At 39.3% G+C, this 24,572-nt stretch overlaps 1 protein-coding gene across 2 annotated transcripts in view; it reads left to right on the forward strand.

Annotated features, from left to right (window-relative positions):
* LOC126236159 (WD repeat-containing protein 74) overlaps positions 1 to 24,572 on the forward strand; it is a 106,513-nt gene that overhangs the window by 52,018 nt on the left and 29,923 nt on the right. For both annotated transcript variants that reach the window (XM_049945258.1, XM_049945249.1), the window contains one exon: positions 12,961 to 13,162. In XM_049945258.1, coding sequence (XP_049801215.1) covers positions 12,961 to 13,162 — 202 coding nt within the window. The remainder of the gene's footprint in view (positions 1 to 12,960; positions 13,163 to 24,572) is intronic.

Raw genomic sequence — 24,572 nt, forward strand, 5'->3', positions numbered from 1 at the left:
ACAGATGAAGAGTGTGAAGCACATTTACCAAAAAAATGAAACGGATGCTCATTTACATTCTCAACAAGCGACAATGACCACCATGAGAAGCAGAGAAACTAAAGAACGACAAAATGAATGGTTTGAAAAACCAAGAATTGTGACACAATCTTACAATAAACAATAGCGAACTCAAGCCAGCCATGAAAATATCACCCTACAAGAAATGCAGACGAGGACAAGCAAACAGTACAACCTAACAAATGAAGCATTCCACTACAGCCCGACAAAAGAATGTAACACACACAAACACATCGTAATCGGAAAAACGGATGACATCTGCCAGTTTTGCAATGCGAAAAAAAATCAATAGAGAAACACAATGACTCTGTTGCATGAAAGGAAAAATTCGATTACCACCACTAAAAGCACCTTCACAGGAAGTTTTACATTACATGACCAGGGAAACTGCAGAATCAAAACACTAGCTTCAGAATATAAAAGCTTACAACATCTGCTTCCAAATGACTTCTTTTGGTGTCACTTCGATCAACATTAATAAATATGATTTTTTTGATTTTTTAATTTTTTAATTTTTTAATTTTTTTTTTTTCCTGTCCAATGACAAATCTATCACAACATGATATCATTACTACCACTATCCTATCCAACAAAGACCATAAATTTCTGCAAGCATATTTCATCAGAAATGAAGAAACAGCAGTTGATCAACGATGCACAAATATGAGTGGACTGATAAGAGTAGTAAACCAAGATCTACAGAGGATCTTACACAGATACAATAAACTGATTCACATTTTCAAAACAGCACTAGCCCGATTTCTGATGACTATAAAGTTATAAGTTGAGCCAACAAAAGACCACTCAGAGAACATGAACATTGATTTAATGCTCCTCAGATAGACGAAGTCACCACCATAATTGTGGACAATGAAAACACAAGCCATGACATAATTGTACAGTGAAGAAGAGATGCGGTTTGTATGGTGCCCTCCAATATCCATTAGTATTTCTGCATGGAGAGGATGGATGTCATTGTAATGTGAAATAAATCCAACCTGTAACAGGTGTAGAAACAAACAAAAAAGTCACTTCCAAGGAGTTCTATGCTTACTGCTTAATGATCAGAGGCAATGAAACATACAATCACATTCTCAACACTTGCCATTTATTCCAATAATTCCTCGAAGATATGTATGCAAAAATAGAAGTTGAATGGATACTTTAGACAAGACTGGACCACAAGAAACTACACATGGAAGAATACATCTACCTTCGAGGTGCAATCATAAGTGACAGAAACATTGATGACATTGGAACAATGGTAATCTTACTCTCATCATACATCAGAAGTCCAAGACATGCACAAATACATTTAATATGCCATGACATACATAAGAAAATATGGACGACATGACTTCTTGATAACATTTACATGCAACTCTTTGTGGGCAGAAATCAAAGTGCATCTAAGATACAGACAAGCCCCTATGCATTGACACGGCATAATATCCCAAGTTTTCCGACAAAAACAAATAAGATTTATTGATGTCACCACGAAATATTACAGCTTTGGAGCTGTTAGATGCTGGATGTAAACAATCAGATGGCACAAACGAGGACTGTCTCACTCATCTCGTATGGCTGCATCACAGGATTCATCCCACAGATATCTACAAAATAATCCAAGCTGAATTTCCCAGTTCACGAGAAGATCCAGAACTATATGACAAAGTAGTAAATAACATAATTCATGGACCATGCAGGCCATTAAAACCCCATCTCACAATGTATGAGTGATGTCAAATGTACAAAAAAATGTGCCACACCACTCCTGGATGAGAAAAAAATCGGAGTTAATGGCTATGCCAAATACAGAAGATAATTACCTGAAAACAGTGGCTTCACAGCAAAAATATGAGTACAAGGCAGCGATGAACTGGAAATAGCTATCGTTGGGTCGTACCACTTAACACAGCACTTTCCAAAACATTCCAAACACAGATAAACATAGAATCTGCAGTTCAGTGGAATCCATCAAATATTTCTGTATATGAACAAAGGCAGTGACATAGCAGTGTTTCAAATAGCCAAAGACAGTGAACAACAAAATAGAAATGATGAGATCCTCTTGTACCAAATAGGAAGATACATCGCCAGTAATGAAGCAGCTTGGTCGATTTTCGGTTTTCTCGTATATGAATGTGAACCAGCTGTGCAACGTCGAGCAGTACATTTGGACAATGGACAGAGAATTTACTTCATAAAAGACATTGCCAGAAAAATTACAATTGAACAACCCCAAAACACAACATTAAAAGCTTTTTACCAATGTGCCAAATGGATCCATTCGCGAAAACATTATAGTAATGTCAACATCCCTACTATCATACATGGAATGCGACAAGAAGAATCTTTCAACAACAAAAACAAGGAATTTCAGTAGAAGATCATCCAGTAATATTGATAGCCAGCATACATAAGCCAAGTATACACTGTACATCTGAACAACGCAAAATTTTTTACCTCCAGACATTGCCACATGAAATACAGGAACCAACAAGTTTCACAGATCTCAAGACTGTTGATGGTTACCTAAGCCAGACATACAGAGAAGCATGCCAACACTTAGGACTACCGGAAAACAACCACCACTGGGTATTAACACTACAGGAAGCCTCACTTATAGCCTCAGCAGAACAAACGAGACACTTACTCACAATAATTCGAACTACATGTAACCCATCAAATCCAAAACATCTGTGGGACTCCTTCAAAGAGAATATGATGATGCCATACTGTACCAAATCCAACAAGCTCATGCTGAACTGGCCATCGAACTCAGTGGCGGCATCTTCAATGAAACACTCATTTGTCTAGAAGATAAATGTTTTATAACTAAGCAACCAGAACGTAGTACAACTTTTGGGATGCAAGCACCACAAAAAGGTGCAATAAGTGTGCTACACTTCAAACGTACAAAAGAAAAAAGCTACAACATCAATGAACTACTTCAGTACATTGCTCACAACAAACCACTCCTCAGTGACAATAAAAATGAAATTTGCAACATTATCATGGACTGAATCGACAACAACACTGACGGGATTATTTCCTTGGTTGCACCAGGCGGCACTGGGAAAAGAATTTTAATAAATCTTAAATCTATTGCTGATAGAAATACACGGTAAACAGCATTTCGCGGTTGCACTGGCATCATCCAGCATTGCAGCCACACTTACGGAAGGAGGACAAACTGTCCATTCCACTGTACAACTGCCATGGAATATAGCTGATGAACAATTCCCGGTATGTAAAATCTCAAGAGCATCTGGATTCGGTGAACTTTTATAGCAAGCTAAAATTATCTCCGGGGACAAATGCACAATGGCACATAAAAAATCTGTCGAAGTCACGGACAGATTTTTATAAGACTTGTGAGGAAATTCTGAAGTTATGGGAGGAGCTGTACTCATACTCTCAGGAGATTTTCGACAAACATTTCCACTTATCACCAAATCAACACCAGCAGACGGGATCAATTCATGCTTTAAGGGGGGGGGAATAATCACATCTCTGGCCACACGTACAAGTACTGCAACTAACGAAAAATATGAGAGCTGAACTATTAACAGACGAAACAACTGCACATTTTGCTCAACAAATTTTACAAATAGATGAAGGCACATATCCTACTGACCAGATGGCTGGCCTGATTAAACTCAACAGTGATTTCGGCTACATAGCCACTCCTGAAAACAAACTCATCGACCAAGTTTATCCAAACATTGTTCACAACTATGCCAATCTGGACTGACTATTTGAAAGGGCAATTTTGGCAACTAAAAATAATATTGTTGATGATATCAACTTCAATATTCAAAAGAAAATTCCCAGTGAAGAGAGAACATGCAGATTGATTGACATGACGGTAAACGTTGAAGAAAGTGTGAACTTACCTACAGAATTTCTAAACTCTTTGCAAGTACCAGGAATGCCATTATACTGCCTTTGACTTAGAACTGAACCTCCAATAAAACTGCTCAGAAACATCAACTCGTCAAAACTGTGTAATGGAACAAGGATAATCTCTCACTTCTCTCACGGTCAACTAACGTAGCATGTTCTCGAGTAGGAAATTCGAAAAATTTGTACATACATAACCCGGATAACAAAACGAAAAATTTTGTTTATAAGCAAGTATTGTAAATAGTTTGAATATGCTTTCAATAAAATCTATATATCTCTTATACTTTAAAGTTTATCCCTTTATTCCAATTACCACACAATTTCATATCAACTCCCCGAGTGAAGCCGGGTACCCCAGCTAGTTAAATAATATATACAGAGCATTACTTATTGTTGCAGTGATTGTGTTTTAAGTTTAATGATAGGAGGCATGATACTTAAATAACAGTAAATTCAAAATTGTATACGAAGTAAATTATGAATGAAGGCAGCCATATGGAAGAGGTGTCGAGTGGTGGAAAAGCACTATTAAGAGATGATGTGAGATACCTTAGCTTTCAGACTTAATTTTTTGTATGAAAACATACACACAAACACTAGTTAGGACACAGCATCAGTAGAAAGTGGATTTTTCATTGTTACTTTCTTTCTGTCTTTCTCCCCATACTGTTTTCCTCTCTTTTCCAGCCCCCATCCCTGCTTCCCTCTCAGCCCCTTCCTCCCATCCTCCATCTATCTTACTTAGTCCCACCCCCTTTTTATTCATATACAGCAGTTCAGTTGCTGCAAATTAAAGTGCTCAACACTTTGTTTAGTGCATAGCTGCTGACCAGTACACCTTTTGTTTCTGAATTACATGTGTTGTCTTTAGTCTGACCATCACATGGTAGTAAATGAACCAGTTGTGTTGTCACTTTTGAGTTCATAATTCAACTGTTGGGATCTCGGCAAAGAATACATGTCTAATGTTGATAAGCTTATGCTCCTACAGCTGGAAGAGCATACTCTAGGTAAGAGTAGATGACATTGTATGTACGAGGTCTCTTCAGAAAATTCTGAAACTTTGTCCACAAAATTGTTCTACACTTACCTTTTAATTTTTGTACATATCTCCTTTGAAATACTCTGCCAAAATTGATACACTGCTCCCAACATTGTTTCCACTTTTGGAAGCAGTCTTCGTACACCTCTTGCTGGATTGTGAAAAGTACGATTTACAAATTTTCTTTTATCTCATCTGTTGTCGCAAATCTTCATCCTTTCAACATGGTTTTCAACTCTGGAAATAAAAAATGGTCTGCAGGGGCCAGGTCTGGAGAGTAAAGAGGACGAGACAGCACAATGATTTCGTTTCTTGTGCAGTATTCACACACCAACAAGGATGAATGTGCAGGTGTATTGACGCAATGCAAGAACCATGAACTGTCTCGCCATATTTCAGGCTGTTTTCTTCTCATAGACATAACAATGTGTCCTGATAGTACCACAGATTAACAGTTTGTCCCTATGGCATCAATGATGAACTAATCCTTCAAAATCAAAGAAAACCATCAGGATGGCTTCAGCATTTGACCTGACCTGATGTGCTTTTTTTGGCCTTGGACAACCTTTCCTAACCCGATGTGAAGAGTGAACTTTGGTTTCAACATCATAAGTGTAGACCCACGTCTCATCACCAGTTACGATTCTCTTAAGGAACATCTCACTCTCATTTGCACGATCCAAAAGCTTGTCACAGATTCTGAGGCAGAGGTCTTTCTTTTCTTGACTCATGAGCTGTTGAGTGAACTTGGCAGCAACACGATGTGTTCCAAGAAGCTTTGTTAAGTTTCATGACATGATCCAATTGAAATGTTACATTCTTCTGCAATCTCTTGGGCAGTCAGTCTTCGATTGGCATGGAAATTTTGTTGACATTCCTGACACGAGTGGAATTGGTAGATGTCTAATGGCCTCCTGAACGAATGTCATCTTTAAATTCCATCCAGCCGTTTTAAACCATGTGAACCATTCGTGAAACCGAGTAGGCATAAGCACTCATCATCATAAGCTTCCTACATCATTTGATGTGTTTCTGTAAAGGTTTTCTTGAGTTTTACACTAAATTTAGGGCAGACACATTGCTTTTCTAACTCTGAAACTCGATGTTCGCAAACTATGTGACACAATGTTCTACTCAATGCACCACTGAACAATACCTAACAGACATACAACAATGAGACTTCTGACAGTTACACATTAAACACAGGCATGTGCAGAGGTATCGACCGCATTTCGCTCCAACACACCATTGGCGTGAATTTACGAATATTCTGGAATGTTTTAAACAGACCTCATATTTTCCCTGCAATACCTTATTGGTTGTAATTCTCCGTCTGAGCATTTTATTCAACATGCCAGTAACTTCTTATACACCTGAATTTTTCTTAGATTTTAGATACTACAGTCATTTGATCCATATCTCATTTGTGTGACATAGCACATTGATGTTAAACAATCAATTTAAACTCTGTTTTACATAATCTTCATCCACATTTGTACACTGTGGAACACCGTATGCTTTCAGGCAATGAAATAATATCTCTGTAGGACCCACCCATCAGGATGCAACATAATTCATGTTAATGAGTCCACATACAACTTAAACATAGTATTGTTGTACAGCTTGCATCAGCCCTGGTTACAGAACTGCTCTAGTAATGTAATGTTTATAGATTTTTTTGGTGTATTCAGAATCTTCTGCATGAGATTCATGTCACAGAACACAAATAGTAAAATGCCATTTCACAAACATAAAAAGTGAAAGAAGATATATTTTATGGCACCAGTATACAATCCCACAATTTCCATGTTTCTTGTCAAGGTATACACTGAAGTGCCAAAGAAACTGGTATGGGCATGCATAATCAAATATAGAGATATGTAAACAGGCAGAATATGGTGCTGCAATCGGCAATGCCTATATAGGACAACAACTGTCTGGTGCAGCTGTTAGATCCTTTACTGTTTCTACAATGGCAGGTTATCAAGATTTAAGGGAGTTTTAAGGTGAAGTTATAGCCGGCATATGAGCAATGGGGCACAGCATCTTTGAGGTAGTGATGTAGGAGTGTACCATGAATATCAGGAAACCGGTAAAACGTCAGCTCTCCAACATTGCTGCGGCCAGAAAAAGATCCTGCAAGAACAGGACCAACTCTGACTGCAGATTTCAATGCTGGGCCACCAACAAGTGTCAGCATGCAAACCGTTCTACGTAATATCATCAGTATGGGCTTTCGGAGCCGAAGGCCCACTCTTATACCCTTGATGACAGCACAACTCATAGCTTTATGCTTCACCTGACCTGTAAACACCAACGTTGGACTGTCAATGACTATAAACATATTGCCTGGCTGGACGAGTCATTTTAAATTGTATCAAGCGGATGTACGTGTACGGGTGTGGAGACAACCTCATGAATCCATGGACCCTGCATGTCATCAGGGAACTGTTCAAGCTGGTTGAGACTCTGTAATGCTGTGGTGCATGTGCAGTTGGAGTGATATGAGACCCCTGATATGTCTAGATTTGACTCTGACAGGTGATATTTATGTAAAAATCCTGTCTGGTCACCTGCATCCATTCATGTCCACTGTGCATTTGGACAGACTTGGGCAATTCCAACAGGACAATGTGACTCCTCTCACATCCAGAATTGCTACAGACTGGCTCCAGGAACACTCTTCTGAATTTAAACCCTTCCGCTGGCCACCAAACTCCCCAGACAGGAACATTATTGAACATATCTGGGATGCCTTGCAACATACTGTTCAGAGGAGATCTCCCCCCCACCCCCCACCCCCCTCCAATACTCTTATGGATTTATGGGCAGCCCTGCAGGATTTGTGGTGTCAGTTCCCTCCAACACTACTTCAGACATTAGTTGAGTTCATGCCACATTGTGTTGCAGCACTTCTTTGTGCTCGCAAGGGCCTTACACAATATTAGGCAGGTGTGCCAGTTTCTTTGGCTCTTCAGTGTAGATACCAAACATTACGATATTCTGTATTGTTATGGTTTCACGATACCATATACTCTTTCATTGCATGCTGTTTCATTTATTTTCTTTTACTACTTCTACGTTGCACTGTTTGCTTATGAACCATGCACCTTGTTGCAATGGGGCAGTGATACGGCTGTATTGTAGGTGCAATTAACCCAGGGAATAGAGAGAAGGGACCAGACTGACATGATTGCACTGACCTGATAAGAAATCCTGTTCTTCCTGCCACTCCACTTTATTAAGTCCTGCTATATCTAACCTCAAATTATCCATTTTCATTTTAAGTTCTTTAATGTACGTGTCCAATTAAAGGAGCTAACATTCCACATTCTGACCCATAGAATACCAGTTTTATTTCTCCTAGTGTCAACATCCTCTTGAGTAGTCCCCACTCAGCTATCCAAGTTTACTATTATATCTCTGGAATATTTTACCATTGAGGATGCCATCATCATTAAGCCATACAGTAGAGCCGCATATCCTTGGGAAATATAACAGCTGTAGTTTCCCCTTGCTTTCAGCCATTCGCAATACCAATCTAGGATGGGCATGTTGGGTAATGTTACAAGGCCAGGTTAGTCAGTCATACAGACATGGTTGTTGCCCCTCTTCAGGATCCACATCTTTGTCTCACCTCTACACAGTAACACCTTTGATGTGGTTGTACCTACATTATGGCTATCTGGAGGCAGTGATAGAAATTGTACAGAAACCAGGCTGCAACTATAAGGGTTGAAGAACATGAAAGGGAGGCAGTGGTCGAGAAGGGAGTGAGGGAGGGATGGTGCTTATCTCCCATGTTATTCAGTCTGTACATTGAGAAGTGACTAAAGAAACCGAGGAGAAATCTGGAAAGATTATAGTTTAGGGAGAATAGAGAAAAATATTAAAGTTTTGCTGATGTTATTGTAATTCTGCAAGGGACAGCAAATGACTTGCAAAATCACTTGAGCAGAGTGAATAGTGTCTTGAAAAGAGGCTGCAAGATGAAGATTTAAAAAAATAACAAAACAATAATAATGGAATGTATTCTAATTAAATCAGATGATGATGAAGGGATTAGATTAGGAAAAGAGACATTAAAAAAGTAGAGGACTTTTGCTGTTAGGGGAGTAAAATTATTAATGATGGTAGAAATAAAGATGATGTAAAATCAGGTTTGCAGTAACAAGGAAAGCTTTTCTGAAAAATAGAAATTTATTAGTATCTAATGTAAATATTAAGAGTTAGGAAGTGAAACTTGGAGCGTAAACACTACAGACAAGAAGAAAAGAGGAACTTTTGCTGTAGAAGAATGCTCAATATTAAATTGGTAGATCAAATAATTGGTGAATAGGCACTGAATCTAATAATAGAAAAGTAAAAGCACTGTTGAACTTGAGTACAATGCACAGTCAGTTGATAGGGCTCATCCTGAGGCATCGTGGGATGGTTAATTTGATAATGGTTGTGAAAGAGTGAGTGGTAAAAATTGTAGGAGGAGAGCAAGGCGTGACTACAGTGAACAAGTTCAAGCGGATGTAGGTTGCCATAGTTATGCAGACGTGAAGAGACTTGTCCAGGATAGACTAGCATGGAGAGCTTAAATGTTGGGTTATTCATAAAATGACATTTCTCAAATAGAATTTCTACGGTCGCCGGACAAGGGAACATCAGCCTTCGATATTTAAAAGATACAAGTTGCTGGTCTGAAAGGACGTACACTATATGATCAAAAGTATACGGACACCTGGCTGAAAATTACTTACAAGTTCATGGCACCCTCCATTGGTAATGCTGGAATTCAATACGGTGTTGGCCCACCTTAGCCTTGATGACAACTTCCACTCTCGCAGGCATATGTTCGGTCAGGTACTGGAAGGTTTCTTGGGGATTGGCAGTCCATTCTTCACGGAGTGGTGCACTGAGGAGAAGTACCGATGTCAATCGGTGAGACCTGGTATGAAGTTGGCATTCCAATTCATCCCAAAGGTGTTCTATAGGATTCAGGTCAGGACTCTGTGCAGGCCAGTCAATTACAGGGATGTTATTGTCATGTAACCACTCTGCCACAGGCCATATATTATGAACAGATGCTTGATCGTGTTGAAAGATGCAGTCGCCATCCCCGAATTGCTTTTCAATGGTGGGAAGCATGAAGGTGCTTAAAATATCAATGTAGGGCTGTGCTGTGATAGTGCCATGCAAAACAACAAGGGGTGCAAGCCCCCTCCATGAAAAATATGACCACACCATAAACCACCGCTTCCGAATTTTACTGTTGGCACTACACACACTGGCAGATGACATTCACTGGGCACTTGTCACACACTGCCATCGGATCGCCACATTGTGTACCGTGATTCGTCACTCCACACAATGCTTTTCCACTGTTCAATTGTCAAATGTTTATGCTCCTTATACCAAGCGAGGTGTCATTTGGCATTTACCGGCGTGATGTGTGGGTTATGAGCAGCCGCTCAACCGTGAAATCCAGGTTTTCTCACCTCCCGCCTAACTGTCATAGTACTTGCAGTGGATCCTGATGCAGTTTGGAATTCCTGTGTCACAGTCTGGATAGATGTCTGCCTATTTCACATTACGACCCTCTTCAACTGTCAGCAGTCTCTGTCAGTCAACAGACGAGGTCGGCCTGTACGCTTCTGTGCTGTACGTGTCCCTTTGTGTTTCCATTTCACTATCACATCAGAAACAGTGAACTTGGGGATATTTAGGAGTGTGGAAATCTCGCATACAGATGTATGACTGAGGGTTACACCCAATCACCTAGCCACATTCGAAGTCCGTGAGTTCTGCAGAGTGTCCCATTCTGCTGTCTCAAGATGTCTAATGACTAATGAGGTCGCTGATATGGAGTACCTGACAGTAGGTGGTAGTAAAATGCACCTAATATGCGAAACATATGTTTTTAGGGGTGTCCGGATAGTTTCGAGCAAATGGTGGATTATGATGCAAGACTACTAATAAAATGATAGTTAATGGCCATTATGGTTCATCAGTTATCTTCACGCTGATTGCTGCAAAATATTACTACTCAAATACAAATTGTTTATGACACAAGCAATTAGGTTTGTTATATTGTAATTTTAAATAAACACCAATATTTTTGATGACTTACTTTATCAGCTAAGTAATTGTACAGCATCTGGTAGATTATACTAGGAGGTTCCTCTTCAAATTCTAATGGACAGAGAAGAAGAAGAAGAAGAAGAAGAAGAAGAAGAAGAATTGTAAGTTTTTGTCCTTTGTTGTAGAAATAAAATTATCTGAGACATTATAAATTAATTATTTGCTGCTACTAGATGTATTTATTCCATATAGAATTTTTCTTTTCCCTTAAAAGATCTATTACAAACTGTATCAAACTAGTCACTGTACTGAAGATGACAACAACAACTTCTACTCTCTTGTCATTTCATTGTTACTGAGTTTATAATGTCAGGCGGAAGGGAGGGGGGTGGGGGGGGGGGGTGGAAGGTATAGGGTGAGGCAGTTGGAAATTTTAATGTGAAATGACTGAAAGGTCCTAAAACATAAAAGAACAAGTTTGAAATGTGTAGTAGAAAAAGCATTTTGTGGTTAATCAATAGAAATAGGTTCATGTGCAAGCTAATCAACAATTATTATAATTGTCTGTAATAAGCTTCCTTCTTGTTAATGAGGAACATTATATATTTGTAAAATTACATGGAGACAGAATGGCTGGCCAATACTTCCCTTCAAGAGGCGAAATTTAAGTACTGCCAATAAACAGCACATTGAAATGTGAAAAACTAATCCTCCTCAGAGAGAAAATAGGAAGAATTTGGGGATGATTAGAATGGCGGGGTAGGTTACTCAGACCCTGTTATGCGAGGGACCCTCCTATTGTGAGGACAAGGGGACACGAAGTCTGTACTTACTAGTTGTTGTTTGTAGTTCAAGGTTCCAGTTCTTAGACTCTGCACTATATCCTTAAGATGAAAAGAATTATCTCTTTAGGTAGAGACATGCCAGTAACATATTATTTAGCATATATTGAAAGATATGTCTGCTTGTGAGATGTCTGCTTGTGTCTGTATGTGTGTGGATGGATATGTGTGTGTGTGCGCGAGTGTATACCCGTCCTTTTTTCCCCCTAAGGTAAGTCTTTCCGCTCCCGGGATTGGAATGACTCCTTACCCTCTCCCCTAAAACCCACATCCTTTTGTCTTTCCCTCTCCTTCCCTCTTTCCTGATGAGGCAACAGTTTGTTGCGAAAGCTTGAATTTTGTGTGTGTGTTTGTGTGTCTATCGACCTGCCAGCACTTTCGTTCGGTAAGTCACATCATCTTTGTTTTTAGATATATTTTTCCCATGTGGAATGTTTCCCTCTATTATATTGATATCAGTAATTTGAACCCAACAATCACGTTTGTTATTGTCACTGTTGCATTTCGAAATCTTTTCTGTCGTCTTATTTTCTCTTTCTGGTCTTTCAATATGTCTGCTTGTGATATGTCTGCTTGTGTCTGTATATGTGTGGATGGATATGTGTGTGTGTGCGAGTGTATACCCGTCCTTTTTTCCCCCTAAGGTAAGTCTTTCCGCTCCCAGGATTGGAATGACTCCTTACCCTCTCCCCTAAAACCCACATCCTTTCGTCTTTCCCTCTCCTTCCCTCTTTCCTGATGAGGCAACAGTTTGTTGCGAAAGCTTGAATTTTGTGTGTGTGTTTGTGTTTGTTTGTGACTATCGACCTGCCAGCACTTTCGTTCGGTAAGTCACATCATCTTTGTTTTTAGATATATTTTTCCCATGTGGAATGTTTCCCTCTATTATATTGATAAACTTCATATATTCATTGAGATGCCTTAGTAATTCATGTCAACTATTTTATTAACATCTGAATTGTTATTAATATTTCTTCATTCACTAGTTTTACAAACACAGTTTTGTCAATATCTGAGCTTTTAAATGTCTTACAGGTGTGTGGTTGTTGGCAGCGGGAGGGGACAGATGAAACTGATTGACTTCCGTGGCAAAAGTCATATTGCAAAGTCTTATAAAGGGCCAGTTGGGGGCATACGATCCATTGCTTGCAGTGCTACTGAACCATATGTAGTCAGTGTGAGTTTAGACAGATACTTGCGAATACATCACCTGGACGAAGCTAAACCTCTTTATCAGGTATTTATTTCCATATGTTACCATTCATTTTAGTGTTATGATTCCTTCCTTTTCGGTTTTATGTTTTAACAAAGTGATATTGTCAGAAAAACAAATCTGTGACAGAAAATTCTAATGTTATACAGGGCGCTGAACAACAATTGTAGTCCTTCAAGTTTCTTGAAGAATTTGTGGCAATAATTTGTTTCCACCAGTTTTTACCTTGTGGTTTAAGAATCCCAGTCACCTAGACATTTGCATGTCTAGAAAGCAGCCTTTGATAATTAGTTTTAAATGTTACTGGAAAGTTTGCAAGTGATATGTCTTACAAATCAATAGTTACGGCAAAAAAGCAAGCTTGAAGGCTTATTTTATACCTTTTATTTCAAGATTCTGGTTAATCACAGTTTTAAAAATAATGCAGAAATAAAGTGCAAGGTAAGAAATGTGTTTGAAGTTATTGAGTACTTTTACAGATACTTGGCTTTGTTTTACAACAGTTTGAAACGGAGAGGTATATAGACGGGGCAACAACAACTTTGTTTATTCCTACCTGCATTCCTGCAAGATTCTCTCCTCTTTTGCAAACAAATTTTATAAATTAACTCATGGGTTTACGGCTGGACCCTAATGTCTGTTGGACCCCTAGATACACTCATGACTTATGTCATCTAATCCGGTAGAAGCTGAAGAATCACAAATTTTACTTGAATGTGTTTTTTGGGAGTCCAGTGCCGTTAGTTACATTAGAAGCACATTCTTGAATTTGTCTTTTTGCCTTTTTGAAAAATTCCTTCTCCAGTGTGGAACAAAATTTGGAAAAATGTCAATAGTTCCTTTTGTTTAAGATTCCCAGTCTCACAGTTCAAAACAAAGCAAAAGCATTTGTTGCAGTCATAAGGAGCACTTGGGAGGAAAGGACTTTCTACCACTTCATCAGTTTGTTCTTGAATGACTAATTTTAGGTCTTCTGAAAACTCCTGTCAACCTCTGTTTTACATATAAATAATGGAAAGAGTGTAGGTAACAATTCACCATATAATTAAAGTGTTGAGTGATCAGTACGAATGTAAACAAGACTGAAAGTGTTGCTAATATTTCAGGTGAGACCTTCTCACACTTATTCCAGTTGACTGCCGATACACTGTAGCTGTGCAGTTGCACATGTGTGTTTGTGTATTCTGTTAGCTCTGAAAAAGACTGGTCCAGAGGGTTAGCAATGTTTTCCGTCTTATGTACGTGCCCACTGATTAATCAATGCCTCAACTATGTGGTGAGTTGTTACTTTTACTCCTTTCATTATTTGTATTCTTCCAAGGAGTTTACCACATCTGTTTCATGCATATTGCAATCAAGAATGGCATTTAGTTTAAAAATTGTTTTGATATCACCCTTTGTACAGACAGGAGTAACAGAACTTGTCATGGCAGTTCATTTTGATTAGCCATGAATGTTTATACAACTTTTGTTGCATTCTACTATAGAAAAACTGCCGGAAACTTGTGAAATCTGCTCAAATGAACAGTGTGACCATTTCTTGAGTACTCAGCAAGCAACCCTTTTCCTATCATCCTGTGATGTTTTATCAGTGCACATGTATAATCCATTGTAAATAGTGAACTCCTGTATTTTACATGTAGCACTTCACTCTGTTAATTTTTTAAGTGTGCTCACACTAAATATCATTGTTCTGTGAAACACACTTGTCTTTGTCAGTGATGAGGTTTTCAGTACCTCCAGTAAATGAACAGTAGTCACTCAAGTTTGAGTTCTTCATGATACACAGATGGATAAGTATCTTAGTTTGTGCTTCATCTCTAATGACCTCTATGTAGCTCTAATCTTTCTTCATTTTCCTGTACCCACGAACATCAAACACTTTATAGCTTTAGTGTTGATCCCCCCCACCCCACCCCCATGAACCACGGAGCTTGCCGTTGGTGGGGAGGCTTGCGTGCCTCAGCGATACAGATAGCCGTACCGTAGGTGCAACCACAATTGAGGGGTATCTGTTGAGAGGCCAGACAAACGTGTGGTTCCTGAAGAGGGGCAGCAGCCTTTTCAGTAGTTGCAAGGGCAACGGTCTGAATGATTGACTGATCCGGCCTTGTAACACTAACCAGAATGGCCTTGCTGTGCTGGTACTGCGAACGGCTGAAAGCAAAGGGAAACTACGGCCGTAATTTTTCCCGAGGGCATGCAGCTTTACTGTATGGTTAAATGATGATGGGGTCCTCTTGGGTAAAATATTCTGGAGGTAAAATAGTCCCCCATTCGGATCTCCGGGTGGGGACTACTCAAGAGGATGTCGTTATCAGGAGAAACAAAACTGGCGTTCTACGGATCGGAGCAGGTAGGTTAGAAAATTTAAAAAGGGAAATGGATAGGTTAAAGTTAGATATAGTGGGAATTAGTGAAGTTCGGTGGAAGGAGGAACAAGACTTCTGGTCAGGTGACTACAGGGTTATAAACACAAAATCAAATAGGGGTAATGCAGGAGTAGGTTTAATAATGATTAGGAAAATAGGAATGCGGGCAAGCTAACAGCATAGTGAACGCATTATTGTGGCCAAGATAGATACGAAGCCCACGCCTACTACAGTAGTACAAGTTTATATGCCAACTAGCTCTGCAGATGACGAAGAAATTGAAGAAATGTAAGATGAAATTAAAGAAATTATTCAGATTGTGAAGGGAGATGAAAATTTAATAGTCATGGGTGACTGGAATTCAGCAGTAGGAAAAGGGAGAGAAGGAAACGTAGTAGGTGAATATGGATTGGGGGTAAGAAATGAAAGAGGAAGCCGCCTGGTAGAATTTTAAAAAGAGCACAACTTAATCATAGCTAACACTTGGTTCAAGAACCATGAAAGAAGGTTGTATACATGGAAGAAGCCTTGAGATACTGACAGGTTTCAGATAGATTATATAATGGTAAGACAGAGATTTAGGAACCAGGTTTTAAATTGTAAGACATTTCCAGGGGCAGATGTGGATTATGACCACAATCTATTTCTGATGACCTGTAGATTAAAATTGAAGAAACTGCAAAAAGGTGGGAATTTAAGGAGATGGGACCTGGATAAACTGACTAAACCAGAGATTGTACAGAGTTTCAGGGAGAGCATAAGGGAACAATTGACAGGAATGGGGGAAAGAAATACAGTAGAAGAAGAATGGGTAGCTTTGAGGGATGAAGTAGTGAAGGCAGCAGAGGATCAAGTAGGTAAAAAGACGTGGGCTAGTAGGAATCCTTGGGTGACAGAAGAAATACTGAATTTAATTGATGAGAGGAGAAAATATAAAAATGCAGTAAATGAAGCAGGCAAAAAGGAATACAAACGTCTCAAAAATGAGATCGACAGGAAATGCAAAATGGCTAAGCAGGCATGGGTAGAGGACAAATGTAAGGATGTAGAGGCTTATCTCTCTAGGGGTAAGATAGATACAGCCTACAGGAAAATGAAAGAGACCTTTGGAGAAAAGAGAACCACTTGTATGAATATCAAAAGCTCAGATGGAAACCCAGTTCTAAGCAAAGAAGGGAAAGCAGAAAGGTGGAAGGAGTATATAGAGGGTCTATACAAGGGCGATGTACTTGAGGACAATATTATGGAAATGGAAGAGGATGTAGATGAAATGAAATGGAAGATATAATACTGCGTGAAGAGTTTGACAGAGCACTGAAAGACCTGAGTCGAAACAAGGCCCCGGGAGTAGACAACATTCCATTAGAACTACTGACAGCCTTGGGAGAGCCAGTCCTGACGAAACTCTACCATCTGGTGAGCAAGATTTACGAAACAGGCGAAATACCCTCAGACTTCAAGAAGAATATAATAATTCCAATCCCAAAGAAAGCAGGTGTTGACAAATGTGAAAATTACCAAACTATCAGTTTGATAAGTCACTGCTGCAAAATACTAACGCGAATTCTTTACAGATGAATGGAAAAACTAGTAGAAGTCGACCTCGGGGAAGATCAGTTTGGTTCCGTAGAAATGTTGGAACACGTGAGGCAATACTGACCCTACGACTTATCTTAGAAGCTAGATTAAGAAAAGGCAAACCTATGTTTCTAGCATTTGTAGACTTTGAGAAAGCTTTTGACAATGTTGACTGGAATACGCTCTTTCAAATTCTGAAGGTGGCAGGGGTAAAATACATGGAGCGAAAGGCTATTTACAATTTGTACAGAAACCAGATGGCAGTTATAAGAGTCAAGGGGCATGAAAGGGAAGCAGTGGTTGGGAAGGGAGTGAGACAGGATTGTAGCCTATCCCCGATGTTATTCAATCTGTATATTGAGCAAGCAGTGAAGGAAACAAAAGAAAAATTCGGAGTAGGTATTAAAATCCATGGAGAAGAAATAAAAAGTTTGAGGTTCACCGATGACATTGTAATTCTGTCAGAGACAGCAAAGGACCTGGAAGAACAGTTGAACGGAATGGATAGTGTCTTGAAAGGAGGATATAAGAGGAACATCGACAAAAGCAAAACGAGGATAATAGAATGTAGTCGAATTAAGTCGAGTGATGCTGAGGGAAGTAGATTAGAAAATGAGACACTTAAAGTAGTAAAGGAGTTTTGCTATTTGGGGAGCAAAATAACTGATGATGGTCGAAGTAGAGAGGATATAAAATGTAGACTGGCAATGGCCAGGAAAGCGTTTCCGAAGAAGAGAAATTTGTTAAAATCGAGTATAGATTTAAGTGTCAGGAAGTCGTTTCTGAAAGTATTTGTATGGAGCGTAGCCATGTATGGAAGTGAAACATGGACGATAACTAGTTTGGACAGGAAGAGAATAGAAGCTTTCGAAATGTGGTGCTGCAGAAGAATGCTGAAGATTAGATGGGTAGATCACATAACTAATGAGGAGGTATTGAATAGGATTGGGGAGGAGAGAAGTTTGTGGCACAACTTGACTAGAAGAAGGGATCGGTCGGCAGGACATGTGTTGAGGCATCAAGGGATCACCAATTTAGTATTGGAGGGCAGTGTGGAGGGTAAAAATCGTAGAGGGAGACAAAGAGAAGAATACACTAAGCAAATTCAGAAGGATGTAGGTTGCAGTAGGTACTGGGAGATGAAGAGGCCTGCACAGGATAGAGTAGCATGGAGAGCTGCATCAAACCAGTCTCAGGACTGAAGATCACAACAACAACAATGACATTGATCCTATCTTCAGTATATCATAAACTGAAATTGTGGCCTGTTTGTTAATGATTTTGCATGCCTCGAAAATAATAAATAAAATTGAAAATGTATGAAAAATATTGAAAATACATTCAACAGAATGAAACTCAAGTGCTGTTTTTACTCCACATATTTTTGAAAACTATGTCACAGGAGAAAGCTGGACAATGGATGTCCCACCTAATGCAATACCAGTTAACTTGTTTAGAAAAGTTTGCTGTCATTTGGAGATACACATGAATGCAGCTGAGAGAACAGTTGGAGGATGGTCAGTAAATTTCCCTGTGAAAAATATGAGACAGAGAGCAATAAACTGTAACAAATTTCTAAAATGAGCTGCATTATCAGTAAGAAAGTAACAACAACAACAAATATGTGCCAAACAGTAACTCACATGAACATGAATCTCTTTCATTCTGTGCTCACTCAGATATTTCTCCCTCTGTTCCAGAATAATTCAGTTCTCCCCCAACAACTTCCAGTAATTCCTGAATATTGAACAAACAAGAAATTTTTAGGAGACTTATAAGAAATGGTGAAAAGTAGCAAGGATGTTTATGAAGTTCATGAAACACAACTACCCACTGGCACTATTATCCGTTACAGCTGCTGTGGATTGAGAGCTATTTTTTTAAATTAATTATGGCACTGAGGGCTGCACCTGACAAGCACCAGATACCATGACATTTATACATTGCTTTCATATGAATGATAACTGATTATTGATTAATAACAGCTTTCCTTGTTGTGCAACATAGCAACTCAAACTATGTTTGGTTGCAATTGTTTGAATGCAATGTCATTGCAAGAAATGACTAAAGGCATGATTTTCAAATTGTTATTACAGTATAATAAACTGGAAATTTTATTGTCAAATAGTTACCTTTCCTGTTGTCGTTGTTGTTGTTGTTGTTGTTGTTGTTGTTGTTGCGGCCTTTCTGCAGACTGGTTTGATATAGCTTTCCATGCTAATCTATCCTGTGCCTCTTCATCTCTGAATAGCCACCACAACTTACATCCATTTGAACTTGCGTTCTGTATTCAAGCCTTGGTCTTCCTCTAAAAGTTTATGCCCCCTCCCCACTCGCACACCCACACACACTCACTTTTTCTTCCATATAACACCACATTTCAGAAGCTTCTATTCCCTTCTTAACTGAATTGCACACTGTCCATGTTTTATTCCCATACAAGCCTATACTCCAGACAAATACCTTCAAAAATAGTTTGTAACAGTTGAATTTATGTTAGATGTTAGCAAATCCTCTTTTCCAGAAATGCTTTTCTTGCTATTGCCAGTCTGCATTTTATATCTTTCCTACTTTGGCCATCATGTTGTACTGCTGCCCAAATAAAAAAGGTCATCTGCTACTTTTCACGTTTCATCTCCTAATCCAATTCCCCAGCAGTGACTGATTTAATTTAATTACATTCCATTACTCTTATTTATTTTTGTTGTTGTCTTTTCAAGACACTATCTATTCCGTTCATTGCTCTTCCAAATCCTTTTCTGTCTATGACAGAATTACAGTGTCATCAACAAACCTTAAAGTTTATATATTTATTTAGTTTTCAGTCATAGTTGCATATAATCTTTAATGATGCCTGGTTTCGAATAATTGTGTTCATTTTCAAGCCATTGACCACATCAAGACCTGCAATATTAATCTGAAATATCTGTGTGTGTGTGTGTGTGTGTGTGTGTAGCAAACCTGAAAAGTATCAGTCAGTCCTGTGGTGTTTATAACAGACTAGGTCTAATATGAGCAGAGATACAGGCAAAAGAATGGTTTTCCAGCCTGAGGAGCGCAGGCTGCCCTGCAAAGGTATGTTGTGTGGGAGCAGTATCGGCCTCCCAAATCAACCTGCTCTGCCAGACAGCCTACATGTCAGTGGCAAGCAACAGTTTTCTGGATCCTAACATGTAGGCTGCCCTACATGATAGATGTGTTGTTTCGGAGTAGCATCGACCTGCTTTATCGATGAGCTTTACGTGGAGGTCTGTATGTGAGGGGCACATAAATGATTTTCAAGCCACTGATGTGTAGCCTCCCCTGCATGACAGGCATGTTGTGGGAGTAGTATGAACCTGCTTTATTGAATTGTATTGCAAGAGCTACATGTGTCAATGAGCATGGCCGCAGACAAGTTGAGATGGATAGAGGAGGGGATGGACAAAGCGAACAGGAGGAGGAAATGGACAGAGAGAGGGGAGGGAGGAGAGATGCATGAGGCAGGTGGTAGTTGTGGAGGAATTCTGGGCAGGTGGAAAAGAGAGAGGAGGAAGCAGAAATGGAAAGAGAGGGGGAGGAAGTCATGGTCAGAAGGAGGGGGAGAAGATATGGTCAGAGAGAGGGGAGCGTAGGAAATGGCCAAAGGGAGAGTGGGGACTGTGGGATAGACAGATAAAGGTGGCAGGGTGAGGTGGACACAGGGGGAGAAATAGATGGATACAATTAGGGGGAGGGATGAAAAGCTGTGGGGGAGGGGGGGGGAGCTAGTAAAAATTAAAAGTACAGTAAGTTAAATTACATAAATCAGGGGTGGACAGATGCGCTAATTTGGGCGCGGACACTCATGAGTGCCCACAGGCACTGTCAGCCAGCAGTTGCCCCTCCACCCCTCTGCTAACATTGCTTATTCATTATTGACACACACACAAGGCAGACCTGTTTACTTTGTGTCATTAGTGTTTTCAGTATTGAAGTATCTTAGGCATTTGTTGTAGGACAAAGTTAGTGTGAGGGAAAATAGCTGAGGAGGAATTAAGATCGTGAAAACAAAAGTCGGTTAAATCCCTACACTTCAGCGCACAGTGGGGAAAAGATTACTTTTTATTAAAACACAAACTGGGCCACAGTGTTTGTTTTGTAATGCTGTTTTATCGGCATGAAGGAAGCACAGTGTGAAGTAATATTTTCAACTACTTTGTGAGAAATTTGTGATCACTTTGGTTAGTCAAGAAAGGAAGGCCAGACTTCTTGAGCTAAAACAGAAGAGAACGAAGAAAGAAAGTTCATATAGATTTATGTGATATCTTGAAAATGTTACTATTATTTATAAAGCATTATGTGGCCTTGCCCTCTATTCTGTGTACTGGAAGAGAAACGTGTCACCCACAGTGATGATGCAGTGTGAGTGAGCTATCACATAGCGGTGCATCCTTTCAGCCCTGGGGAATTTGTTAAATAGTATTTTGTTGCTGCCACAACAATCTTGTGTCTAGGGTCTCATGCAGTTTTCAAAACGGTCCCTCTTTCACAGAGGGCAGTTCGCAGTTGCATCAAAGAAAGGGCAAACAAGTTAAAAATGCAACTGAAAGATAAGATGAAAGATACGGATTTTTTTTATGTCTATGGCTTTGGTTGAATGCATGTATGTACCAGATGTTGCTCAGCTTGCTGTGTTTGTGAGAGGTGTTGACGCTGAATTCAAGTTGATGGAGGAACTTCTTGCCAATGCATGATACAGCTACAATCGACAACTTATTTTCTTGCTTATGAAACATCATTGACAAATATGAACTTTTCGGGAAAAACTTTCGCTGGCTGCAAGAGATTGAGTTCCAGCAACTATTGGTCAAAAGTCTGGTATTGCTGCTTTGATAACAAGTAAGATAAAAGAAACTGGCATCCAGCAGGAAATATCAGCGATGCACTATGTCCCACATTGTGTTAATGTGCTGGAAAAATGTGGCAAAATAAGTGGCATTGTGGATGATGATGTGGAAACAGATAATAACCTGAGATCACATGATTTGGGACATTGGCAGTTTAAATCCTTCCTGGCAGATCTGGGGTGTGACTATGACAATGTAGCATGTTTTTGTGAAGTACACTGGTTGTGTTGAGGTGTCATCATAGAAGGTATTTCAACTTGTGTTAAGAGATACCATCATTCCTAGACATGAAAGGAATGCCAGTGAAAGAGTTTGTTGACTCCTACATCTATACTCTGCAAACCACCATGAGGTGCATGCCAGAGGGTACGTCCCAACGTACCAGTTATTAGGGTTTCTTCCTGTTCCATTCATGTTTGGGAGTGTGGGAAGCCTCTGGGTGTGCAGTAATTATTCTGATCTTATCCTCACGATCCCTGTGTGAGCAATACATGGGGAGGGGGGGTTGGGGTTGTAGTATATCCCAAGAGTAATCATTTAAACCCGATTCGTGAAAGTTTGCTAATAGACTTTCTGGGGATAGTTTATGTCTGTCTTCAAGAGTCTGCCATTTCAGTTCATTCAGTATCTCTGTGACACTCTCCCACGGATTAAATAAACCTGTGACCATTCGTGCTGCTCTTCTCTGTACACGTTCAATATCCCCTGTTAGTCCAATCTGGTACAGGTCACACACGCCTCAGCAATATTCCAGAACTGGTCTTATGAGTTATTTGTAAGCAGTCTCTTTAGTAGACTGATTGCAGCTCCGCAGTTTTCTACCAATAAACTGAAGTCTACCACCTGCTTTACCCATGACTGAATGTATGTGATCATTCCATTTCATATTCCTACAAAGCATTACAGCCAGGTATTTGTACGAATTGGCCAATTTCATCGGTGACTTATTGACATCATAGACATAGGATACTACATTTCTTCCTTCTCTGAAGTGCACAGTTTTACATTTCCGAACATTTAGTGCAAGTTGCCAATCTGTGCACCATGTTGAAATCTTATCAAGATCTGACTGAATATTTATGCAGCTTCTCTCAGATAGTACTTCATTGTAGGTAAGTGTGTCATCTGTAAAAAGCCTGGTTTTACTATTAATATTGTCTGCCAGGTCATTAATATACAACATAAACAGCAAAGGTACCAACACCCATCCCTTGGGCACACCTGAAGTTACTTCTACATCTGACAATGACTCTCCATTGAAGATAACATGCTGTGTCCTCCCTACCAAAAAGTCCTCAATCCAGTCACAAATTTCACTTGATACCCCCATATTGTCATACTTTTGACAATAAACATAGGTGCGGTACCAAGTCAAATGCTTTTTGGAAATCAAGAAACAGTGCATCTACTTGGCTGCCCTTGATCCAAAGCTTCCAGTGTGTCATGTGAGAGAAGTGTGAGTTGGGTATCAAATGATTTATGTTTTTGAAAATCATGCTGGGTGGCATTAATGATGTTATTGTGTTCAAGATACCTAATTCTGTTTGAGCTCAGAATATGTTCTAAGATTCAGTGACAATGATATTGGATGGTTGGTTTGTGAATCACTTCTACTGCCCTTCTTGTAGACGGGTGTGACCTGTGACTTTTTCCAAGAACTGGACAAGGTTTTTTGTTCAAGGAATCTACTATAGATTATAGTGAGAAAAGGGGCAACCCAGCCGCAAATTCAGTATAGTATCTGACAGGGATTCCATCAGGGCCTGGAGCTTTGTTCAGTTTCAACGATTTCAGTTGTTTCTCAGCACCACTAACACTAATACTTATTTCATTCATTTTTTTTCAGTGGTACGAGGATTAAACTGGGGCAATTTTCCTAGTGTGTATTAGATCTTGCATTTATAAATGACCTTAAAAAGTGCCTGAATGCCTTAATTAAGACTTTGCAGGGTAGATAATAAACTAATTACCGATGTTTGTGGCATCAGGTGAGAGTTTTAAAAGAAAATTGCTATTGTGGATAAAGCAACTTTCAGAAAGGTCATTTGTGCACTTTTCTAATGTTGCACAATTTATAAATGAAATAAATCTTGAAAAGGAGACACTGAGCGGACATGTTGATGAATTTGTTACGGTGTTACAGGCTTTGTTACAAAACTATGATAGTACATTTAGTAGTTTAAATCAATTTGAATTTGATTTTGCTGTCGTAGCAACTCCTTTTGCAGTGGACATTCAAAGTGCACATCCTGAAACTTAGTTGAAGCTCAATGACTGTCATTATAGTCTTGTAGTCATGGAGAGGTTTCGCGCTGCATGAAATATTGAAATGTTTTACAAGAACTTCCCAGCAGAACAGTTTCTGCAATGGTTTTGAATATCTGCTCGAGTCATCAGTTTGTTCAGGACCACATATTTGTGTGAAAGTGATTTTTCAACAATGAAATTAACAAAATCGAATTTTAGTAGTAGTTTTACTGTCATTCATTTGACTGGAGAATTCCTTTTATGACATGTCATCTCATTCCAAACAACTAGAGGCTACTAGTGAAACATTTTAATACAACAGTAGAGTGATGAAAATAAATGTTCCATTCTTTATCACAAGTACTAGGC

This window comes from Schistocerca nitens, chromosome 1 (genome assembly GCF_023898315.1).
Source record: "Schistocerca nitens isolate TAMUIC-IGC-003100 chromosome 1, iqSchNite1.1, whole genome shotgun sequence".
Classification (NCBI taxonomy): domain Eukaryota; kingdom Metazoa; phylum Arthropoda; class Insecta; order Orthoptera; family Acrididae; genus Schistocerca; species Schistocerca nitens.